This window comes from Protomyctophum bolini (assembly GCF_963924005.1).
Source record: "Protomyctophum bolini genome assembly, chromosome: 8".
Classification (NCBI taxonomy): Eukaryota; Metazoa; Chordata; class Actinopteri; order Myctophiformes; family Myctophidae; genus Protomyctophum; species Protomyctophum bolini.
In genome coordinates this window covers 39,791,867-39,816,263 of record NC_137869.1, presented here as the reverse complement: position 1 = coordinate 39,816,263, position 24,397 = coordinate 39,791,867, and the positions used below count along the sequence as shown (strand labels likewise).

The following is a 24,397-nucleotide window of genomic DNA, read 5'->3' as shown; positions in this document are numbered from 1 at the left end:
TGTCCTTTTACAACATGTTTATTTTTTGCTCTGTCTTGATCTCTTAAGTTAATACTTCATGTTTTATGTAAAGCTGTTGAAATGTGCTATACAACTAAACTTGCCTTGCCTTATAGACCATTTCCAATGCTCTGTCACTGTGACAGACTAAACACCATAGAACTTTATAGATTTAACATAGGCCTACTCCACATGAACATCTTGTATTGTATATCATGTATGTATCGTTATGTATTCAAAGATTGGGGTTTCTTGGGTGATGTTATAGTTCTCATCAAAGTTCAAAACAAAGTCTGTTGACAGCCTATTGTGGGATACTTAAGATTTCCATTCGACTAAGACAGATATTGCTACATTTTACTCCACTACATTATTTTCTTGGAAAAAGTCTATTGGTCTATTTCAATAGTGAAAATTGCAGATGTACCAGCTCCCAACTCTGTCAGAAGTGAGCTTGTAGATCTGCTATTTTAATACACATTGATATTAAAAAGGAATATGTAATTTGTACTTTTGAATACTAAGTATTGTATTGAATACTATACTTTAGGTTTTTTTTTAAGTACCCCAGTACTTAAACTTAAGTACATGTTTGACTGAGCACCTTTCACTTGTAGTTGAGTAATGTTTTAGCAGCACTTTGACACCTTGAGTACCGGGGTGGTTGAGTTGGCTACTGAGTACTTTATCGACCAGTGCTGACGGGCACAAAACCAGCATGCACTCTGCAGTTGAAATGTCTTCTTGACTTTATCAGCTGCCTGTAGATGGCAGCATTCCCAAGCTGATGCAGCAAAAAAACACAACATGACTGACTAGTGTAGGCTATTAACTTAGTGCAGCCTCTTGATTCTTTTATTGACTGAGCAGTTCAAAGTGTTTACTGTTGTTATACCCCCATCATTATGTGGTTCGATAAAGGTTTACTTAATCAGACCCGAAATAGAAATGTTTGCCTGGGGGTCGGGACACAAACGGTGACAAATTGAAAAAGAAATAATGGCACCCATAAAATATGTGTCCACACATTTTTACACTGCAATGTGTTTGGGAAGACTGTCCTGGGGAAGCCTCACTGACTGAGCTATATATCTGCATTTCTTCTCACAGAAAGTAAACTCTAATATTTATCCGAGCCATCCATGAATCTTATTGACAGCTAACTCTGGTCCATAGGCTATAGCTCTAATTCCTTCAGCAAAGGGTATTAGGAGCGGGCTATGGACCAGAGGGGCTATACTTGACAGCCAATTAAACAATTTCACTTCCAGTCGCGACCACAATCCTCTGCTCTATATTCCAATGGCTCTCAAACTTTATGAAGGACACCCAAATTGATTGATTTGGCCGTGGACCCCCTCCCCCATCTGAAAATATGTTGTGCCAGTGATCCCGAGTATCGTTCTTTCTTTCTGTAAGTGTAAAATGGTTGAACTGATTTTGATGCATTTTGCTGGGGACCCCGGCCCCCTGGAACCACGGCAACCAAGAACCCCATGCCCTGGGGGCCCCTGAGCCCCACTTTGCGAACCACTGCCTGCTGTAAACTGTCTACTAGCGCCTCTCTCTCTCTCTCTCTCTCTCTCTCTCTCTCTCTCTCTCTCTCTCTCTCTCTCTCTCTCTCTCTCTCTCTCTCTCTCTCTCTCTCTCTCTCTCTCTCTCTCTCTCTCTCTCTCTAAGGCTCTGTGTGGCCAACTGGCCACATAAGTGCAGTGTAAGTGGAGACAGCCCAGGGCTGGGCAGGCAGTGTGCAAAGTGCACCGTGCAGTATAATATTTCACAGAGAGAGAGCAGGCCATTGTAAGTTTTATAAGTGTCTCTTTAAGAGGAAATGCTTCTGTAGCGGTAGCGCCGTGGTGTGCGGATCAGCATGCCGGGCATTGTCGGCCGGCTGTGTAGCGTGCTTGCTGCCCTGCCTCAGTGCCTATAGCGTCGTCGTCCACATATAGAACCGAACCCGAGCCGTCGCTGCCCAGCTGCCACCGTCCGCCTGCAAGAGCAGCTCCGTTTTAGCAGCGTGTGCGATGGTCAGGAATGGATCAGTATGTTGTTGTGCGTGTGATTGTATGGAGGGAGGGAGAGCAGCACATATCAGACATGGATCTGTTGTAGCCGCCTAGCTTTGATGGAGGCTTGAGACTGAGGAACACAATAAGACACAGACTGTGTGTGAAGTTGGAGAGAGAGCCGCCCCGGCCGGCCGGCAGCACGAATGATGCGCTGCTATGCAGGTGTATAGGCTAGAGGAGATGATGACGCGCTGCCCCTCCGTTGCTGGACAACATTAGGAAGGATTCTAATCTAACCTACCTCCGGAAGAAACGCAGCACTAAAAGCTGCTTCTGCCTGCTGGAGTGCTTCTCTTTTTTTTTTTTAATCAGCCATGTCATTTCCGACTAGTTTGCCAAGGACGACTTCTTCCTCATCATACATTTTAATCACCTGGATTTATAATCGCTAAAATTGACAGGAACGATATTTTAGGCTATAGCCCACACTGCGCAGCCTCCTCGTCTTCGGGCTACAACTATCCATCTGACCATATGTAAGTATACTGTACAGTGTGTTACATTGTTAGAGAGCTATACTGTTCACAATTCACATTGCTGCTGCACCTCAATAGGAATACCATGTCATAATGTTGTATTTAACGATTAATAATTATCTGCACATATTATAATATTCTAAATGTAACCACTGTGACCACAAAGTCAATGCCTAATGTATTGTATGTCGGGATAATGTCAGTATTGACAATGGAAGCTGTGGTTAAAAGTACTTGTGTACATTTACTCAAGTAGGCTACTGCAGACTATTTACAGATATACGTACAGTTTTCTTTTTTTTGCTTCATGTAACATTTTCAGAACTTTGACTTCTACTCCATTACATCTCAGAGGAAAATATAGTAGGCAACTTTTTACTCCACTACAGTTATTTGACAACTTTAGTTACTTTGTATAGTGATACGTTTAGTAAAACATGTGAGTACTTCTTCCACCGCACTGGAAATGGATTTTAGTAAAAGTATCAATACTGCAATATAGAAATACTCATAGAAATACTTACTAGTAAAAGTCCAGAATTAAACCAGTACAAAAGTATTGGTATCAAAATGTACTTAAAGTACCAAAAGTAGAAAGTACTCATTATGCAGAATGTCCCATTTCAAAGTGGTTAATTGTGTTGTAATAATCAAAATCTACAACGTACCTAGTAGTAGGTTCAAGGTTCAAGGTTCAAGGTGTTTTATTGTCACATAGATGTACAGGTACAGCATTGTGAAAAACCTTCGTTGGGTGATGGGTGAGTAACTAAAGTTGTCAATGAATTGTAGTGAAGTAAAAGTATAACATTTGTCTCTGAGATGTAGTGGAGCAGAAGTGAAAGTATGCTACTGGAAATTGGAAATATGCTCAAGTAAAGTACAAACACCTCAAAACAGTATTGGTTTACTTTCCACCACTGCCGACGACTAACCGGACTCATTTGTGGACACGACCAGACGCTGATGTCATCCGGAGTGAACGAGACCACCCTGAAAGGCCTGCCCATGGAGAGCTGGATGGCTGACCTGCCGTGTCCACTGTGGGACATGCCCCTATGCAACCTGGCCATCCCAGGTAAAGCACCGTGTCCACTGTGTGTGGGACATGCCCCTATGCAACCTGGCCATCCCAGGTAAAGCACCGTGTCCACTGTGTGTGGGACATGCCCCTATGCCAGGGGTTTTCAACTGATTATGAACCAGGGACCACCACCCTGACTGAGAATTAACCTGGGGACCACCACCCTGACTGAGAATTAACCTGGGGACCATTGTTGTGTTGGGAGGGGGGAGATACCGTCGTGGTGTGGGGGAAAGAAATTAACCTTCCATATTAAACTCACGTTGCTGTTCATTGTAACTTACTATGAGTAAGCAGACACTTGCGGTTGATTATGGGCACATTTCTTTATAATGGTGACTCAACCAGGCAATCCGGTATGGTTTCCCTTGAGATTCTAACTCACTTTTCTGTGGAAGAAAGCACCAGGTAAGGTAAGCACCGTGTCCACTGTGTGTGGGATATGCCCCCCTATGCAACCTGGCCATCCCATGTAAGCACATTATGCATGTTGTATCTTTATCCGCTCTGCTGTTATTATTATTTGTTATTTATATACGAGTTATTTTGGGAGCTTTTAAGACGGTGTGCAGAACTCTTCTTTCCCTTCGCATGCTCTTATGCAACCTGGCCATCCCTATAGCCTGGGAGGTATACGGTATACCATTTTGGGGTTTATGATCCTTTGGGGAGTGGATGGTACCTTACGTTATTTTGTAGTCACTGGTTTGTAGTCATCAGTGGAGTGGATGGTACCTTACGTTATGTTGTAGTCACTGGTTTGTAGTCATCAGTGGAGTGGATGGTACCTTACGTTATGTTGTAGTCACTGGTTTGTAGTCATCAGTGGAGTGGATGGTACCTTACGTTATGTTGTAGTCACTGGTTTGTAGTCATCAGTGGAGTGGATGGTACCTTACGTTATGTTGTAGTCACTGGTTTGTAGTCATCAGTGGAGTGGATGGTACCTTACGTTATGTTGTAGTCACTGGTTTGTAGTCATCAGTGGAGTGGATGGTACCTTACGTTATGTTGTAGTCACTGGTTTGTAGTAGGCATGTAACGATTCACTCAACTCACGATACGATTCGTATCACGATATGAGGTTCACGATACGATTTTTCACGATATATATATATATTTTTAAGTAAAATTTTATATAATTTATCTAACCCCCCTGAGATTTTTTATTTAACTACATTGCAAAAGAAGTAGCATTACTTTTGACAGTGCAGAAACATAATTGCCTTCCTTGATGAGCATCAACGACCATCATCACCTGGGCACAGTCACAGACACACACAGCCCCCCTCTACAGTGCTCTACTACTGAAAGTGACTATAATTCCTCTCCAAAAACACTTGAATATGATGGAATATGACTAAAGCTCACATTTCACATCACACACTAGCCCCCCTAAAAATAAAAAAGTAATGAATCGATTCATATCGTCGGGATTAATATCGATATATATATATATCGATATACGATACATCGTTACATACCTAGTTTGTAGTCATCAGGCACAAAATGGAATTAGAAGTCAAGGGCATCATCATTGCAGGGCCTACCCAGAATCTGACACGTCTCTTCAAGTACTTCTAGGAATGCCGTATAGTTTGTTTGGTATATGCATAATTTATTTCAACTCGTAGCGACTGGCGAGACAAAAAACAGCCTAAGGGGACCGAAACAAAGCGACGCTGAAGAAACCCGAAACAACAAACCGGAATAATTTCAATAATTACCACTAAGACACACACAGAGACCAAACTTTGTCTCTGAGGTGGAAGGTTTGGTGACACGAGGTTAGGTCATCCCAGGTAAGCACCATGTTAGTCCGGCAGCCGGGCTTGTGGGGTGGGAAATTTGGTATATAGTCTTTTTTATTGGCCTAAAATATTGTCTATATACTGCATACATTCATGAATCCACTTGCTGACCGGCTGTCGCAATTTATTTTCTGGGTTTCTTTCTTGTGACCCTACCGTTAACATCCAATATAAGGCAAAAATTTCAAACTTTCCTTATGCTTTAAGTAGCATGTGATATGTCAAACTGGGGTTTTCATGATTCTGAATCCATCCCAAGCATTAGTTTTGCGCAAAAAACACTCCTTGGGTGAAAATGGCCATAGCCGTCATGACAAATGTGATGAGGTCAGCACATTTTGGGCATATTTGGGCAAGTGGCTATGGCTGTTTTTAGCCCCAAAAGGGTGTTTTTTGTGCAAAACTAATGATTGGAATCGATTCAGAATCATGAAAACCCCCTAGTTTTCACATGTCACATGCTACTTAAAGCATAAGGAAAGTTTGACATTTTTGCCTATGATGTTAATGGTAGGGTCACAAGAAACTCCTATAAAAAATCGCTCAATACCGACAGCCGGGCAGAAAGAGGATTCATGAATGTATGTACTGTATATAGACAATGTTTTAGAGCAATAAAAAAGACTATACCAAATTTCCCACTTTAAATAAAAGAAGCCGGACTATGTCCGCTGTTGTGCAACCTGGTCATCCCAGGTAGTACATTGGCCCTCTTCTTTACACAATATTTACAAATGACATGCCTTTTGTTTTAGATAGGAGTTGTTCTACTTTATTTGCAGACCATTCGACTGTTTATTTTGCCAGACAAACGGCTTACTTGAGTGAGTTAAAGAAAATCACACCTGTGTGAAGTGAGTGGTGCAACTCCGTGTGGGGGTCCCCGGGGGGGGGGGGGGTTCCAGACACACAGGAACGCACCCAGGGTGCCGGCCCAATTCCGGCGAGCCGCCCCGCGTCCGAAAGGGTTGAGAAATAACAGAGTTACCGTGTGGGGGTCCCTCTACTGTACCCTCTGCTGTACTGTACTGGCACACCCGAAATCACCATATATACAGTTAATATGTGCGTGTGTGTTTGTGTGTGTGTGTTAGGTTGAGCACAGGTGGTGAAAACCAACCATGCTCTTTTCGTGCTCAGACGATGCAGACTAGTCCATTCACGTTAAACCGGTTTGGTTGGGGAGTCGGGAGCGCCACCAGCCCACATACACATCCATTCATGTGGGTGGGGGCACTGGTGTCGCGTAAACACACCACTTAAAATCATAGATATTTAAAAAAAAATAATAATAATACTGGCCGCTGCAGTTCATTGGAGCGACGCATGTTGACGTGAGTGTGGAAGTGCGGAAGGCACGCTATGCCACGCAAATGACTACTGGCCAATCACAGCGCATCCTTTCCGGGGACTTGTCGTCGGACCTGAACATCCGCTCTGTGACACACGTGGAAGGTTCTGTGAAGCACTTGCCTCGCGCGGCCAGACTGTTGTCTGGCTACACGAGACTAGTGAAGCACCAACCGAGGAAGCTTGCACTCACTGTTGCACATGCGTCTCAGATCCGAAGGAAGCGTCTAGCTTTCTATGTCTATGCTTGGCCGTGACCATGAAAAAAAAATGCATGCATTAAAAGGTGTTCCTCGGTTTTTTTTACCCCAGCCTCTAGAATCTAAAGTGCTAGTGACACAGGCACTAGTACTATCTCACCTTTTTTTATATATTCTTTATATTTTCAACATATATTTAAAACAATCCCTTAGTACATACATGTCAAAGTAATAATATTAATAATGACAATAATAAACAAAATCAACAAAAACAGACAAACAGAGCATTGCCATACATTGTGAACTTCTTTCACCTTGTAGGCTACATTACATTCATGTGTTTGATCTTTGTTTTCACCTATCTCAACCTTGATTGCTCTGCGATATGGCCCGGCGCAGACCAGATCTGTCTAAAGCTTAGATAAACTAACTAAATAATAAACTAATAAACTAAGCTGCAAGGCTTGCACTGCACTGTCCACTTGGTCCAGTGGGTGTGAGATAGTGCTGAGAGATTACATGCCAAGGCTCAGAGTAGAGGAGAGGTTAGCATGCGATTTAGTGAGTTTCTTTGGGAAACATCCAGTTGCAACCAGCTGCGGAGCTCTGAATCTGACTCTTGATTGAGTCTACCTGAAAAGTAACTGTTTTGGACGTACACGTTTTTCACCCGACAGCAAGCAGAGACATTATGCCTCCAGTGTTGAGTGTTGTCGTGGGAACAAATTTGATATATCAAGGACTTTCATAAATCAAGCATATAATCTTCAGGCTTCATCATTCTGGGCACAGAGCCCAGTCAAAACAAAACTCGATATCCCGTATATAATAAAGCCCTGCAACAAATCGTTTATTCTACAACTTGTATACACTGTCTGTGTTAAATGTTTAACTGTTGCACAAAATGTCTTCTCTGATGGCATAAAATAACCATAATAATCGTCTCTGTCTGATGTCCAAAATGGTTACTTTTGTAGCATTCAAAATGTGAAAAGTAGCAGATTGAGCTCAAAACGGGTCGCTTCGTGCCGCTTTTCGAGCTTGTGGAGCTGCTACTTTTGATGCTTTTGCGTGATGCTGTAGTATGATCTTTGATTTACGAAAAAAAAAACACTCAAGTTCAAATATGGAGATATAAGGTTTCAGCCCGACAGCAAACGATATGTATTCATATAAACTGTTTGTTTTGTTTTTTCCAGGAAGCCACAACGCCATAACGTACTGTCTGGACATGAACGACAGATCGCCCGTAGACCTCACTCAGCCGGACATGCTGCAGAAGCTCGACAAGTTCATGAAGCCGCTCATTCGTCCGTTCGTTTACAAGTGGGCAAAGACCCAGGTAAGGTTGATCATGGGAGCGACATCGTTGCTGTCGTGTTGTAGTCACTGGTTTTGAGTCATTAGGCCTGGAAACCATCAGCCCCAAATCATAGGGTCCTACCCAATAAAACCCAAGTTGATGCGGCGCAGTTTAGCTTATAGGAATAGTTGTTTTGGTATACCCATCTTCTATTCCAACTCGATTCAGCGTTTAGATGGCGACTGGGCGAACCAAAACAAAGGTGGCTAAGAGCTAACCGGAAACACATAGTTTCTTTGAGTATCCGTGACCTATACCGGATCACATGGGTCCGTTTGGAACACATACCAGGCTTTCCTACGAGGTGGAAAGTCTGGTAACGTGAGGTTATAGTCGGGCAGAAACCTCTAATCGTCAAAAGTAACGTAATCGGTTACTAATGAGAACGAGACGCCGTGTTATCCACAAGCGCAGAGCAACTGTCTGTTGCTGTAGAGCGAAGGGGTCCCACCGTGCCACACTTCAACCAGACAGATGTGGGAAGCAGCTGTCCTGTGGAACAGCCCTCCACTGCATAACACAAAAATTGCAGTAAATCTATCCCAGTTTCTCCAGTGCCTCCTCGATCCGTACCATCGCTCTAGAGCAGTGGTTCTTTAGCCTTTTCAGGCCGAGACCCCCTCCCCCACCCCCAATTAATCACATTTGAACTGGGGACCCCCCCACCCACTTTACAAGCACTTTAAATTGTAGGCATTCCGCTTTAGTTTGACTCGGTTCCACAGTTAAACATTCAGATAAACAACCTACACCTCACACCTAAGAGGCACGAAACGCGTCCCTCCAGGTGGTCACTTCCTGGTGTTTAGACAGCTGGTGGATGGAAAATGAATGGATGGAAAATCATTTTCTCACTGCCTTCTGTCCCACATGGTGCCCTGCAGGAGTTCACCATCAAGCAGCAGTTGGACTGTGGGATCCGCTACTGTGACCTGAGGATAGCACACAGACCCAACGACGCCTCCACCGACCTCTACTTCTACCACGGCGTCTACACCACTGTCACTGTGGAGGTACACATGACACAACACTACACTACACCACTGTCACTGTGGAGGTATTCATGACACAACACTACACTACGCCACTGTCACTGTGGAGGTATTCATGACACAACACTACACTACACCACTGTCACTGTGGAGGTATTCATGACACAACACTACACTACACTACACTGTCACTGTGGAGGTACACATGACACAACACTACACTACACCACTGTCACTGTGGAGGTATTCATGACACAACACTACACTACACTACACTGTCACTGTGGAGGTACACATGACACAACACTACACTACACCACTGTCACTGTGTAGGTATACATGACACAACACTACACTACACCACTGTCACTGTGGAGGTACACATGACACAACACTACACTACACCACTGTCACTGTGGAGGTGTACATGACACAACACTACACTACACTACACCACTGTCACTGTGGAGGTGTACATGACACAACACTACACCACTGTCACTGTGGAGGTACACATGACACAACACTACACTACACCACTGTCACTGTGGAGGTATTCATGACACAACACTACACTACACCACTGTCACTGTGGAGGTATACATGACACAACACTACACTACACCACTGTCACTGTGGAGGTGTACATGACACAACACTACACTACACCACTGTCACTGTGGAGGTACACATGACACAACACTACACTACACCACTGTCACTGTGGAGGTGTACATGACACAACACTACACTACACCACTGTCACTGTGGAGGTACACATGACACAACACTACACTACACCACTGTCACTGTGGAGGTGTACATGACACAACACTACACTACACTACACCACTGTCACTGTGGAGGTACACATGACACAACACTACACTACACCACTGTCACTGTGGAGGTACACATGACACAACACTACACTACACCACTGTCACTGTGGAGGTACACATGACACAACAAACACTACACTACAGTGTCTACACCACTGTCACTGTGGAGGTATACATGACACAACACTCCACACACCACTGGTTCCCAAACTTCTTCATCTCAAGGACCCCCAAATTGACATTTATTACCCTGCATCCCCCATAAGAGAAGATGTTTATGGCTCTCTAGCAGTGATTCTCAACCATTTTAATTTCAAGGACCCCCCCCCCAGTTTGACATGCATTAAGGCTACGGACCCGGACTACGGATTGAATGGCATTTCTATCTCTGGGACCCCCACAATTTATATTGTAAAATCAATGTTGATTTGTACTCTCTGAGTTACAGACCCATAAGGGTCCAGATTTGGTTCCTATCTATCATCTATAGCTAGGGGCCCCCTGAAACTCCCTCAAGGACCCCTTGAGGGAGACATGAGACAATTAGCCTCATGTCGCGCAGCTGCGTCTAGATTCTCCCGGCGGATCCACAAACCATAGAAGGCATAAGTGGACCCCAGGCTACTGTCACAGTAGAGGTACTGTACATGACACAACACACCTGTACAGTTACAAGGGTTTCAAGAATTCCGTTGCTGTTGTGGGCAAAAACCTCTTGTCTCCATGTTTTAACTTTTATTGTTGTTTTCTGTCAATTATGCCCCTACTTCTTGACTTCTACACCGCATCTGAAAGTTTGAAGCGTGTTGATCTTCTACTTTTGCTACTGTCGAATTTGAATCCTGAAAAGTAACAGTTTTGGACGGAGACGATTCATACCTAAATACCTGTCAAACGACTTCCTAAACGCCAACAACGTCCACAATCACCAGAGAGAGCTCCACCAATCACGTTCAACACAGATTTGACCCCATCAAGGGGTTAAATTCATTTAGCTAATTCGCTCCAATGCCAATGAACCCCCTACCAACAGTCATAAAGGAATGTGAATCTTTACTCTCCTTCAAAACCGCTCTCAAAGAGCACTTACGGGTGGCTCCCCCCCCCTCCCCCTTTTACTGTAGCCTACAACGTTTATATGATGTGTCTGCATACTAGTACTGTATATTTGTATGTCATTACATGTTCTGATGAAGTGAATATGAAGGACCCCAATGGAAACAAGCCATGGGTTTTCTTGCGTTTATAAATCCTCTTAGCAGACCTTGTATTGAACTGTACTTTCCTGTGCTTTTTTCTGCAAACTGTTAATGAAGTATTCAATCAATCAATCAATCAATCAATCAATCAATCAATTAAGGAACCTACACGGCCCAAACAACACGTTCTGCATCTGCCACTGCTACGTTGTAAAAGGGGAGAGTGTATAACAAAAAATTGGCTCGTGCTGCAAATATATTCATGCCTTTAGCGTCGAAGAAATAAAAAAAGTGGTGAGACTTCAAAAAAAGTACAAGGAAAAGTGAGTCACGGTCGGCCGCTGTTGGAGGAGAGAGGTGACTGCAACACTTATACTCTCTCTCTACTGCAGTGCTTCTCAAAACGTTTAATTTCAAGGACCACCGCCCCAGTGTGCTATTATACATTAGGGGCCACGGAACCCCATTAACCCATTCACCCATTTTGACCTGGGAACGATTGTACAAATGCCTTCTAAGTCCTGACCGTTTTCTCGAAAAACCCATGTTTCTATGTCAGTGGTTCTCAATATTCCATGTCAAGGACCCCCAGGATTATTTGAAATTGGCCGCCGACCCTCATCTGACAATATGTTTGTTCACAAATAGTAGACCTGCAAGCTCGTGAGCTTGTAGATCTGCTATTTTTCAATAGCTAAATTATAACATAATGTTTAAACCACCAAAAGGGGTTAAGACCTGAGGCCGATTCTACGAGTCGTCCAAATCATTTTTCGGTTTTCTGGAAAACTGCCCCAGGTATAGAATAGAATATTGCCACTTGTTTTTTTGTCACTGTATCAATCAATCAAACTTTATTTATGTAGCACATTTAAAACAACAGAAGCTGACCAAAGTGCTGTACAGGTTCAAACTAAAACAACAGCGCCCATCAGCGCACAAAAAAGTAAGGACAACATAAAACTCATGTTTCAAGACAATCAAGTGCAATTAAAAGCCAAGGAAAAAAGGTGAGTTTTTCAATAGGGATCTGAACACTTCAATGGACTGGGCAGATCGTATATAGGGAAAGGTAGATTGTTCCAGAGTGCGCGGGGGGCGGCTGATGCAAAGGCACGGTCGCCCCCTGGTTCGTACAGTTAGTAATGACTGATCAGTGATCAGCAGACCTCAGAGCCCTGGCTGGAATGTGTAAGGCCGCAGAAGCTCGGTGAGGTATATATGGGGGCTACAGCCCGTTTAGGGATTTATAGGCGAATAAAAAGGACCTTAAAAATGACTCTGAACTTGACAGGGATGCCAATGAAGTGAGGCCAAGACAGGGCTGATGTGTTCACGTCTCTGTGTGCCAGTGAGAAGGCGCGCTTGCTGAGTTCAGGACCAGCTGCAGGCGCCCGAGGGATGACTGATCTAGGCCGATGTACAAACATACTGTACAGTATGTTTGCACATACGTGAAATTTGTCCTCCTCCTCTGCATTTACCCCATCCTCATGCTCATGTGTCGCTTTGCGCCTCACGTATTAGGAGGGTTGTATGCTAAGATGAATATCAAATATCTAAATTCTGAATCAAGCAACTTAAAAGCTGTCGGCGGTGTTCACATAAGCCCGAGTAATACGATAAAATGATTTCTTTTAAGTGAAATAATATAAAATATATACTGTGTATATAAAGTAAAAAATGTGATTACATGCACCACTATACAGATTAGAACATACATTTGAGGTATTGTGTTGGTCAAGCGGGCACCTTGGACATCTGGGCACTTTGATGTCAAATTGGCTAGTTTGTCTAAAATGTTAAAAAATGTATTTGAAAAATGGTCTTAAGTAAAAGAACGTACACATGATTGTTACATGCTTAAACATTCAACAATTAAGGTACGATATTTCTACAATTGCTAGAAAGTAGAAATTGTTACAAAACCTGTATATATCCAATCATTTTGGGGCATAAACAATAAGTTAAAGGACACAATTGAGTTTCATAATGATGCACCACAGTGTAACATTATGAAACTCAATTCCACCAGTTTCATATCGAGGTGCCCAGATGTTCAAGCGGTGCCCACTTGACAAAAATAGCAGACCTACAATCTGCTATTTTTCAATAGCTAAATGATAACTGGATTAACGTCGTCTTCTCTTTTTGACAGACGGTCCTGCTGGAGATCAGAGAGTGGCTGGACGCTCATCCCAGAGAGGTGGTCATCCTGTCCTTCAGCCACTTCCTGGGCCTCTGCCCAGACCTGCACGCCCGGCTCATCTCCGACATACGCCAAGCGTTCGGCTCCAAGCTCTGCCCCAAAATGGTACAGTATGTATTATTATAGACAGACTGTTTTTAGGCCTTTTAGGTTTTTTGAGCTTGTAGACTGGTTCTTTCCTCAATTAATATAAAGTTATGTGTCGTATCTGCCCCGTGCACCATTTGTTTACGAAGCCTAAAAGCCAAACGGAAATGTATTGTTTTTTCACATGTTCCCATGTTTCAACGCCAAAAACAACAATTCAATCATTAAGCATTTATTTTTGTGAGAATTAATCCTCGAGTACAATGTGGTAATCATGATTCGTGACAGCTCTCTTTGTATCGTTTAGTTTTGCTTAGTTTGAAAGACCCGATGCCGATTCTACAAAATGTAAATCAGTAGTTCTCACACTTTCGAGGTTTTCCCACAAAGATTTTCAAAAATGGCAGACGTACAAGCTCACAAGCGCATCACTTTCACTTTGTGCCGCGCTGTGAGATTGTAGACCTGCTATTTTGTTCAGGCTTTTCTGCCTTTGAAAATTGATAGGTTGAAAGTAATCTGAGACACGCAGCAAAGGCCGTCAGGAATGGGAGTCGAACCCGCGGCACGCCGTCGGGCTGGCTCAGCAGCCTATATAGGTGGTCTTTTCTCAGGCCAGTTTGTAAATAAACCGGTGTTACACTGGTTTCAATATATCAGTCCATTCTCTCATAATGATTTACACTAGTGGGGGGGGGGGGGGGGGGGGCAGTAAATGGAACTGAAGATAAATGACCTCCTGTAAATATAACGGGCAACGCGCAACAGCAAATCCTTATCTGCTCCTGAGCAGAATGCAGAACGCACTGTGTACAAACGGCAAGAAAACCCATCACATTCATAATTGTTTCCTTCATACTCACTGAACGCTGCATTAGTTTGGACTCAGCATAATTGTTATATGCGTACACGACACGTTGCAGCACTTGCCACACAGATGGAACAAGTCAGGAGCGTTTATTGGTCGCTTGCGAGCGTTATGTGAGGGTGGCAGGTTCCGCAAGACTGCTAACAACAACAATAACTATTACACTGGGTATTTTATTCAAAAAGAAAGAGAGCAAAAAGAGAAAATTATTTAATGCAAAATAGTGCGGAATTTCTTTAAGCAGTATTGAAGCACTTCTTTCGCCCTAATGTGTCTCTTCTTGCTACCTTTTTCTTTTGATTGACGCTAGCGATGTATCGGATATGGTTACTATATGCAGACATATCTTGGTCGCTTGGTTCTCATGTTTTTGATTCTTTGTTTTTCTTGACCACAGATGTGATTTAGGGCCTGGGCCGTGGCTCAGCGGTCCAGGCACTTTGGCTGGTAATCCAGTCTGGCAGTGTGCCGCGGGTTCGACTCCCGATCCCGACGGCCCCCACTGCATGTCACTCCCCCATCTCTCTCCCCATTTCCTCTTTTCCTGTCAGCCTATACTGTCTGTCCCTCTATAAAAATATAAAATAAAGGCGGAAGCTGCAAAAAAAACCAAAAACATTTAAGAATGTGATTTAGATAGCATGTTATTTAGACGGATGCTACTAGGTTCATTGATTACCTGGTATCCCATAGTTTCAAATTGTGCAGCATTTTATTCAGATGTTGTTTAGGGGTGGCAGTGGCTCAGGAGGTAGAGCGGCCGCTTGTTCGATTCCGGGCTCCCCCAGAGTTAGTGTCGTAGTGTCCTTGAGCAAGATGCTGAACTCCTAACTGCTCCCGATGAGCAGGTTGGTGCCTTGCATGGTTTCCTCCACCATCAGTGTGTGTGTGTGTGTGTGTGTGTGTGTGTGTGTGTGTGTGTGTGTGTGTGTGTGTGTGTGTGTGTGTGTGTGTGTGTGTGTGTGTGTGTGTGTGTGTGTGTGTGTGTGTGTGTGTGTGTGTGTGTGTGTGTGTGTGTGTGTGTGTGTGTGTGTGTGAATGTGGTGAATGCAATGCACAATCTATGTAAAGCGCCTTGGATAAAGGCGCCATACCGGATGGTATAATTGCACCATTTACCATTTTATTAGAATCAACTGACTGAGAGAAAACACTAATGTTACTGCCGTCCAAATATTCCACATTTCTGAGACAGTTTATTCTGTCACATTAACCAGTTAACAGTTTCTTCAATATTATTGACTACAGATGAAATTTTGCTTTGGCTATAACACTGGCCCATTTACATTGAAGTGAAAACTGACATGTTGATTAATGACTCTGAGCTTTATTTAAAAATACATTTTCCAAAAGTAAAAAGGTCAATTGCTTTATGTCTGTTAGAAAAGTACTGTATTTGAAGGCCCTTAGTAAAAATAAGTTATTGTCGTCTCCCATCTTTCCACAAAATAATAGAAAATGCTCGAAAGTGGGCTCGATAAGAACCCGGCTCGATGAGCCTGATCGATAAGCTGTTCGTTATCAAAAAGAATTAACGAGCTCCATCCCTATTGTTTACCTTTGGTTTATTGACTGGAGTTCTTGCCTACTCTGCCTATTCCCATTTCTTGCTTGCAGTGTTGTTTTTGGCAGCAAATTGTTCTATTTTAGTGTTTAGTCTAGTTTTAGTCGACTAAATATCATAAGACTTTTGTCGACTAAATCTACAAGTGATTTAGTCGACTAAAATGTATTTTGGCGGGCCTTGATGCCGTCATAATGGCTGATTTTACATTTGCTGAAAATAGCCGGTCTCACAGCGTGTCGCAGCGCCATGTATAAAATGACTTATACTGGATATCTTGTCCACGTAGTCCCTTCCTAACATTTTAGTCTAGTTTTTATTTGCTGACAAAAATCGACAGTATATTTAGTCATAGTTTTAGTCATCATAGCTTAGTTTTCATTTAGTTTCCAAACTTTCCATTTAGTTTTCGTCAGTGAAGAAAAGGTAGTCGACGAACATTTTTCTTCATAGTTTTAGTCGACGAAAAGTGGCTCTGTATTAGCCTGATTATCAGACTGTAGCTTTGCAGTCCACTCAGAGAGTGGGCGGGGTCTTTGGGCTGGATCCAGGCTAGCTCTGTATAGTGTCTGCTAAATACCTGAACTGTAAACCGTGTTGTGGAGGTTGTGGGTTGTAAAGAACTGTGTTGTGAAGGTCATGGGTTCTAAAGAACTGTGTTGTGGAGGTCGTGGGTTGTTTGTTTGCGTCCTTTTGTTAAACATGTGACTTTGAGAGACCTCCTGCACCGACCGTACAGTGAGAGTGAACGGAGTCGCTGCCTCCAGCTCATCATACAGCCCAACGTTCGGCCAAAGTCCAACATCACTATATATAGGGTCCTTTGTTTGTCTGTGAACGCACAGGCGGTCAATACAGGGATCCCACAAGGCCAAGCAGTTCAAACTAGGCCACTGGTTCCCAAACACTGGGTCGAGACCCATTTGTGGGTCGTGGACAATTTCTTTTTTCAAATTCAAATGTATTTATTGTATTGTATTGCTACAGAGATATTTGGCCTTAACTATTATTTAAACGTTCCCCATATTGTGCAGCCCCAGCATGACCAAGGACCCCTTCCCCCACCCTGACAAGCACTTGGAATTGGAGGATTGTAGCAGTTGAGGAATTACATTTAGTTCGACTCGAATTGTGAAAATAGCCGATCTACAAGTTCACAGAGCCTCACACTGACAGGCTTGTTGAGCTTGCTGATTGGCTATTTTCACAATATTAGCCTCTTTCTTATAGCTAATATTTGACAATTTGACCAGCACCGCTGAAGTGCCCTTGAGCAAGGCACTGAACCCCCAACTGATCCCCCTGGAGCTGCTTAGTGGCCAACAGCATAAGACTGTGGTTGTACTGGTCAGCTGCGTGCGTGCGTGTGCGCGTGCGTGTGCGCGTGCGTGTGCGCGCGCGTGCGTGCGTGTTTGTATGTGCAGGGCGTTGCTGAAAATGAGCACTTGTGCTCAGCTACTACCCTGGGTAAATAAAGGATAAAAAAAAAAAAAAACTAAAAATAGACAGAAAGGAAAAGGTCTACTGAGTCACTGCTGTTCTCTTGTGGATTCGTGCAGGAGGTGGTGACCCTTCGCAACCTGTGGAGTTTGGGCTACCAGGTGATCGTGTCCTACGAGCTCCACCAGGCCAGCTGTGACGGCGACCTGTGGCCTCACATCCCGTACTGGTGGGCCAACAAGTGCAAGGCCGAGGCTCTCATCGAGGCCTTCGAGGAGATGAAGAGACACGGACGGCCAGGTATATAAGACCAATTATTTGTTCACTAAACATCGAGACTGGACACACGGGTGACTGTCTCCCCAAACCAGTTGTTTTGGGTGGTCCTCTTGTGTGTCATTGGCTAGCAAGACACGTATACTTCATCGCTCAACGGTATTGCACGCCCGAGGACAGCTGATACACAAGCGTTGTGAGCTAGAGGTTCTCTGCCGTTCTACGCGTGTGCGACACCTTCGCGGGATGGAGCATAAATTAGGCTTGATGTGCTGCAGCTGCGCGAGCACGAACCGCCCTGGTACCGTGATCATTAGAGCGCTCCCTCCGGGTCTGATGACAGCGACTGGAGGTATGGCTTTGAATTGCTAATATTGTTTACAAGAAACTAGAAACAGAAACCGAGCAGAATATATTTCAAGGGTGAGAGATGACAAAATAAAAATCCTAAGCATTCTTGCTCCGCACACTGGGAGAAAAACACCAGCTGCCTGTGATGCATTTACACGTGAGTGCAGCCAGTGACCACTTTTACATTGCATCTCTGAGCTGTGAGGTTCATGTGCTGTCTGCCTGCGCGCGGATTCTGATGCTCGTCAGTGTGACGTCATCGGTTAATACAGTTGCAACCACTATATTAATGGCAAGTATTTCATACAGCTTAAGTAAAAAAAAATCTGAACTATCCCTTTAAACGGTGATTATATTTTCCGTCCCATAGCTGGAGCGGTGGGGCCTTGCCATAGCAACCGGACCAATGTTAAAAGCTGTGGGGCTCAACCATTATACGGTTGAGGTCCGTATACGGACCAGGCTTATAAGGTCCGCTAGCATCCTCTAGTGACGGGTCTGTATATATACGAACTTAGCAGAAAAATAATTAACGGGGGCTCTTCACTAGCAGGTGAGTCAGAAGGAGACAACAGGCAGTGACTAAAATCAACGGGCACTCAAAGGGCTCCTTTTGAAAGGTGCTCATTTAACTGCCTGCGTGGCACGTTGTGGGCGCAATTAATGAGCACGTTTCAACCGCATGCCCTTTCTGTGGAAGGTGACTGTTTTCTTTTCTGCGCAGCACCTGCCTAAGTGTTCCTTCAGTTACTTACAACAGCAGACACTGGCAACACAGAACTGTGTGGGAAGGAACAGGGGCGTCATTAATCAGGGGATGGCAATTGCCATCTTATTTATTAGCCATCTTAATTTGAGTCATTTTAAATTGTCCCAGACTCCGAGTTGTTTTAGCAGATTAATCTGATTGTGCGATTGATGCCCGTCCATCTACATTTGACGCCTGTTATAATTTAGATTGGACTGTTATTGTACGCAACTACGCAACCATTCATTTATTACGCACTTTCAAAGTGGCATCGCTATTTTGGGAATGACATTATAGTCAAACATTTTCACACATTTTCTCTTTTTGCCCCTAAACAAATAGTGGAAATAGTGGCTCTACAAGCCCTCAGTGCATCACTTAGCGACACGTTGAGAGCTTGTAGATCCACCATTTTTTGCTATTTTTGAAATGGGGCTATGGTAACTTCTTTTTTGCCACCCCCCCCCCCCCCCCTACTTCTTTCTGATAAAAAGGGGAAAGGAATCAATTGGCATAACGAATAAATTGGGGGAGAAAAAAGGGAGTAAAACATAGTTGGCTACTGACGGGTCAAATAATGTTACTGGACCTGTGGTTCTCAGAGTGCATGGTGTCCTTGAGGGGGTTGGTTTCATCTGTATGCTCTCAGAGTTATGGGGGTCCTTGAAATAAACAACAACAGTTTAAGAACCACTGCACTAAAACAAAGTGATGAATTGGAACACCCCGAGGCCGTTTCTTCCCAAATGCCTGGCTTGTAAATCAGTTTTCTGGAAGTCCAGGAAGACTTATGTTGCTTTGCCGAAAGCTCTTATCTATTATATTTGATCTTTTTGTGTTTTCCTTTTCGCGTAAATCAACGCCGTACTTGGTCATACTACAGCGTCACACAAAAGCAGCAGATACACAAGCTTGAGCTTCTTCTTCTTCTTCTATTACTACTTTTAAATCCGAATCCTGAATAGTAACAGTTTTGGACAACAGTTTTCCACCCGACAGAGACGACATACAGCTTAAATCTAGAATGACACGGATGCTTTCCTGTGCGTGCGTGCGTGCGTGCGTGCGTGTTCTCTCCTCCGCTACAGCGGGTTTCTTTGTGACGGGCATCAACCTGACGGAGGATCTGAAGTACATCTGCTCCCACCCGACAGAGTCCCTGAAGGACCTGGTGATGTCCACGTACCCGGCCCTGCTCAGCTGGGTCCGAGAGCAGAGCCCGGGCTCCCGGATGTCCTCGCTCAACATCATCGCCGGCGACTTCATCACCGAGAGCCACTTTGCTCCCGCCGTGGTCGCGCTCAACGACAAGCTATTGAACTGGCCCTCGTGAATTTGTACGGTGTTTTTTGTTTTATGTTTTGCCTCAGAAACTTCTCACATTGTCACCTTCCTAAAATAATGGCCAATGTCATTGGCCAATCATTTCACACAAACGGGGGGGGCGGCAGTGCCTCAGGGGTAGAGAGTCCGGATGGGGAACCGCGAGGTTCCCAGTTCGATCCCGATCCGGGCTCCCCCAGAGTTAGTGTCAAAGTGTCCTTGAGCAAGACTCTGAACCCCTAATTGCTCCCGAGGAGCAGGTTGGTGCCTCGCATGGTTTCCTCCGCCATCGGTGTGTGAATGTGTGTGTTTGCGTGAATGGGTGAATGTAATGCACAATCTATGTAAAGTGCTTTGGATAAAAGCACTATATAAATGCACCATTTGCCATTTTATGTAAGACGAGAGGTTTCAATTAGGTCAATTTGTGTTTTGACTTGAGACTCACGCATACTCCAGTTTTAGGTGACAACCTACTCACAGCAGTGGTTGGACAACTACAACATGATGTCACTTAAGCCGTGGTGATAAGCGCCTCATCGCTCACCCCCAGCACATCTCTCTGTTTTTACTAACAGACATCACCTAAAAGGTGAGTAGGTTATCTTATCACCTAAAAGTTGAGTATGTACAGTATGCGTTGGCCTTTAGGCAGTTGTATACGTGACTGTCTGAAATATAGGCGATTTTACGTAAGGTGCGTAAAATCAAAGAATGACATAGGCCGTTATTTTAAGAAGTCCCTCAGGGCTCTGTACTGGTGTATTTTCTGTTATTATGGGGAAAAGCTTTCGCTGAAAATAGCAGATCAACAAGATTGTCAATCTGCTATTTTCCTGCAAAAGCTTTTCTCCACCGTTTACGGACGCTTGGGTTTAAGCGGGTAAAGGGCCAGTAAGTGGTATTGTTTTGTTAAAGCAAGGTTTTCTAATAAGCTCTATGTTCTGATTATAATGCTAGCGCTTACGTACAGTAAATGGAAAAATGCGTTTTCGAGTGAGGATATCCGTTCTAATCTGATCTGATCTAATCAGTAATGGAGAGAGAGAGAACTCGTGCTGGTTGAACAAGTGGAATTGGACGATAGAAAAGGAAGTGAGCAGACAAAATTGGAACTAGAAGACAAAAAACTGAAGCCAATAAATGTGTACTCTCTCCTGAACGAATGAAATTAGCTTCAAATTAGCTGAAGTTGTATTTTCTGTTTTTACTAAAGTGTTGGAGAGAGACGGGGCGACTCTATAGTGATGATTATTATCAGAATAAAGAGCTTTAACTTCACTATTTTATCCATGAAATATCACTTACTTACACTACCTGTTGAGCGTGATTTATGGTTCGTCGTACAACAGTGTCACGCTCCGGAAATAGCCGAACTACAAGCATTGTGAGCTTGTAGGTCGGCTAAGCATAAATCAGGCTTTACAGAAGTAAAAAAAAAAGAAAAACAAGAAACATGAATTCACGGCATGAAATGCACATGTGCTTGTTTTGCTGAGCGAGGAAACATTTCCAGTGACTTGAATCATTTAAAGATGTTAATTTTGCTTCCTGGAGACAATGATGTGGTGACTGCTTGAAGAAAAAAAAACACATTTTGCACAGAAAGATCCAGATTGTTTATTTAACTCTGGGAGTATATGTGATTGGGACATTATGGGACTAGGCTATTATAGTTTGGAATTATTCAGTAGTTTATTTTTTCTTTTCAGTTAATTCTTCTAATTTATTTTTAAAGTTCGCAAGATTTAAAAAAGTATTATCTTGGAGAAAAGGCTTAGTTTTTTTTTTTTTTTTTTTGTAATATGGAACATTTGTCAGGTGGCGAGAGATCATTAAAGGTATTATGTAATTGTGTTAAAAACTATACCATAAAATACACATTTTCACAGTTAAAACTGGTACATTTAAAGAACCAAGGCCATAACATAGCTAACATTGTTAGTTTTTTTTTTTTAAACACTCTTTCTAGATTTTGTTGTTTTCTTTTTGCGATGACAGCCTCGTGTCAGAGTCAACTAAGCGTTCAGGATTTCACCTGTGCGTGCGTCCTCTCGATGTGTGCACTGATGTGTTTACCTCGGCCTGTTGTCAAATCCGTGCCACTCTTTATGCAATGTACTGTTTTCACACCTCAGACAATGTGGTCTGTTTTACTATGTTACTGTGACAAGCAATAATAATAATATATTCTAGACTTATTATAGCTTTGCAAGCACAAGACATGTTCCATAAGCCAAAAGGAGCACATACAAGCAAGGTTAGAAAGGTTAACAAAAAAAAGGCAACAAATTCCATTTCTTAACCAACTCTAGCGTCACCTATTCTGGCGACGGACATTGGCGGGAAAATAGCAGATCTACAAGCTCACAGCGTGCCGTGTTGCACTGCATGCTCATTCATAGTCTGGATTTGCGGTGGTGAGGTGACCACCGGAGCTGAAATAACGTTGAGCGGTGTTGAGTAAAAACAGAGAGAAGGGCTGGGGGGCGGTGGCGGTGGTTTGCTCTTCACCGCGGCTCGTGAAGTCATGTTGTAGTTCGGTGGGCACCTCACCACCAAAAATCCAGACTATGTATGAGCCTTCAGACATTTTCAGCACAGAGATTTGGTGTAAAGAGAAAAGACCACACCAAAAAGGTCACGTTAAGTATAGAGAGGGCTTCAATGGGTAAGCGATATTTAAGAAATATTTGGGTGGGTGGTGGGGGATATACGATCTATAAGCTCACAACGTGTCGCGTGGCGACGCATTGTGACCTTGTCCATCGGCTATTTCCGGAACAGTCCGAAGATCGTAAGAATTCAGAAAATGTCAGCCTACGGTGACATAATACCCAAAATAGGGACGCTATAGGGTTGAAGTGGTGGAATATGTCCAGTTATTTATTATGTAGAATGTTTTATTCAATGATTGAATGTTTCACCGACATGGAAGTACATCATGTGCATGAAGAAAACCCTCACACAGCATGATTGATCACAACCTGGACTGCACATTTTGAACAGCTAAAGGCTAAATAATGTGTTGTTAGTCCACAACATGCTTACATTTCAGACCAACCCGCACCTCCGTGCCTGTGGAGAACAGCTCGTCAATAAACATGAGCTTTTTTAAGCAAACTGACGCTGTCATTTTGGTGCCTCTGTTCATGAATATATCGCCGCTTTCGTGCAGAAACCCCCTGTCGCCATATTTTAATCTTTTTTTTCTTTTTTTTCCCAGCTGCTCTAAAAGCGGCTGGACAACATGTACACCTACCTCTACTAGCGACCGTAGTAGCCTCCTAGTGGAAACATTTTCATTATTGTCTGCCGCAGCCTCTAGGCTGCCTCTAAGCCAATGGGAGACTTAAGACCCATAAGACCTATAGTCTGAATGTCATAAAACCCATACTCTGAATGCTGAACGTATAAAGCCGTAAGCTGAGGCAGGGGCTGCGTCACACAAACTGATTATATGTTCATAAATGAGAACTTGCTGCAGCTGGCAATAATGACTGAGTCATTTTTGTTTATAAATTAACGGCCTACGTGATCATCATTTTACTGAATTCATTTGGGGCCACAGCGCCATCTGGTGGAGGTCTCTCGCCACACCAAGTGCATTTTCAGTCAGGAAGTAAAGAAATTGGAACTTAACATGTCCCGCGATTGTCATTGAATCCACCCAAAACGTACTTTTTGTTATAAGCGAAATACTAATCAGCCGTGATAAGGCGAACTTGGCGGCGGGTGAGTTAATGTTAGGAATAAGGTTAGATTTAGTTAACCATTCAAGCACAGTTTACTTAGGTTACGTTTAGGAATACCAGGCTGAGCCGTTCCGCTGGCTGTACGCCCGTGAAGCTTGGCAAGCTTTACAGTATTCCAGGAACCATGTGTTCTGATGCAAACTAACCAGACCGGTTCAGGGACGACACGCTCTGTTGACACTAGTGCTAATGTTAAGTTGCTGTCTGCCAGAAACCTGTTATCTCCATAGTCTAACTTTTGTACTCCTTTTTGACCCATCTCTTGGGAGCGGTGGGCCACAGCGTGCGCCGCGCTCGGGAATCATTAGTTGATTTGACCCCCAAATCCAACCCATTGATGCTGAGTGCCAAGCAGGGAGGCATTGGGTCCCATTTTTACAGTCTTTGATG

General features: G+C 43.6%; 1 protein-coding gene across 1 annotated transcript; it reads left to right on the top strand.

Moving 5' to 3' along the window:
- Positions 1–1,738: 1,738 nt before the first annotated feature.
- plcxd1.1 (phosphatidylinositol-specific phospholipase C, X domain containing 1, tandem duplicate 1) lies at positions 1,739–23,362 on the top strand. Its single transcript, XM_080770086.1, has 7 exons — positions 1,739–2,545; positions 3,506–3,623; positions 8,190–8,332; positions 9,238–9,366; positions 13,545–13,700; positions 17,674–17,854; positions 20,018–23,362. Exons 2-7 carry the CDS (start codon positions 3,512–3,514, stop codon positions 20,260–20,262), a joined length of 966 nt encoding a protein of 321 aa, XP_080626212.1. The 5' UTR covers positions 1,739–2,545; positions 3,506–3,511; the 3' UTR covers positions 20,263–23,362.
- Positions 23,363–24,397: the final 1,035 nt, after the last annotated feature.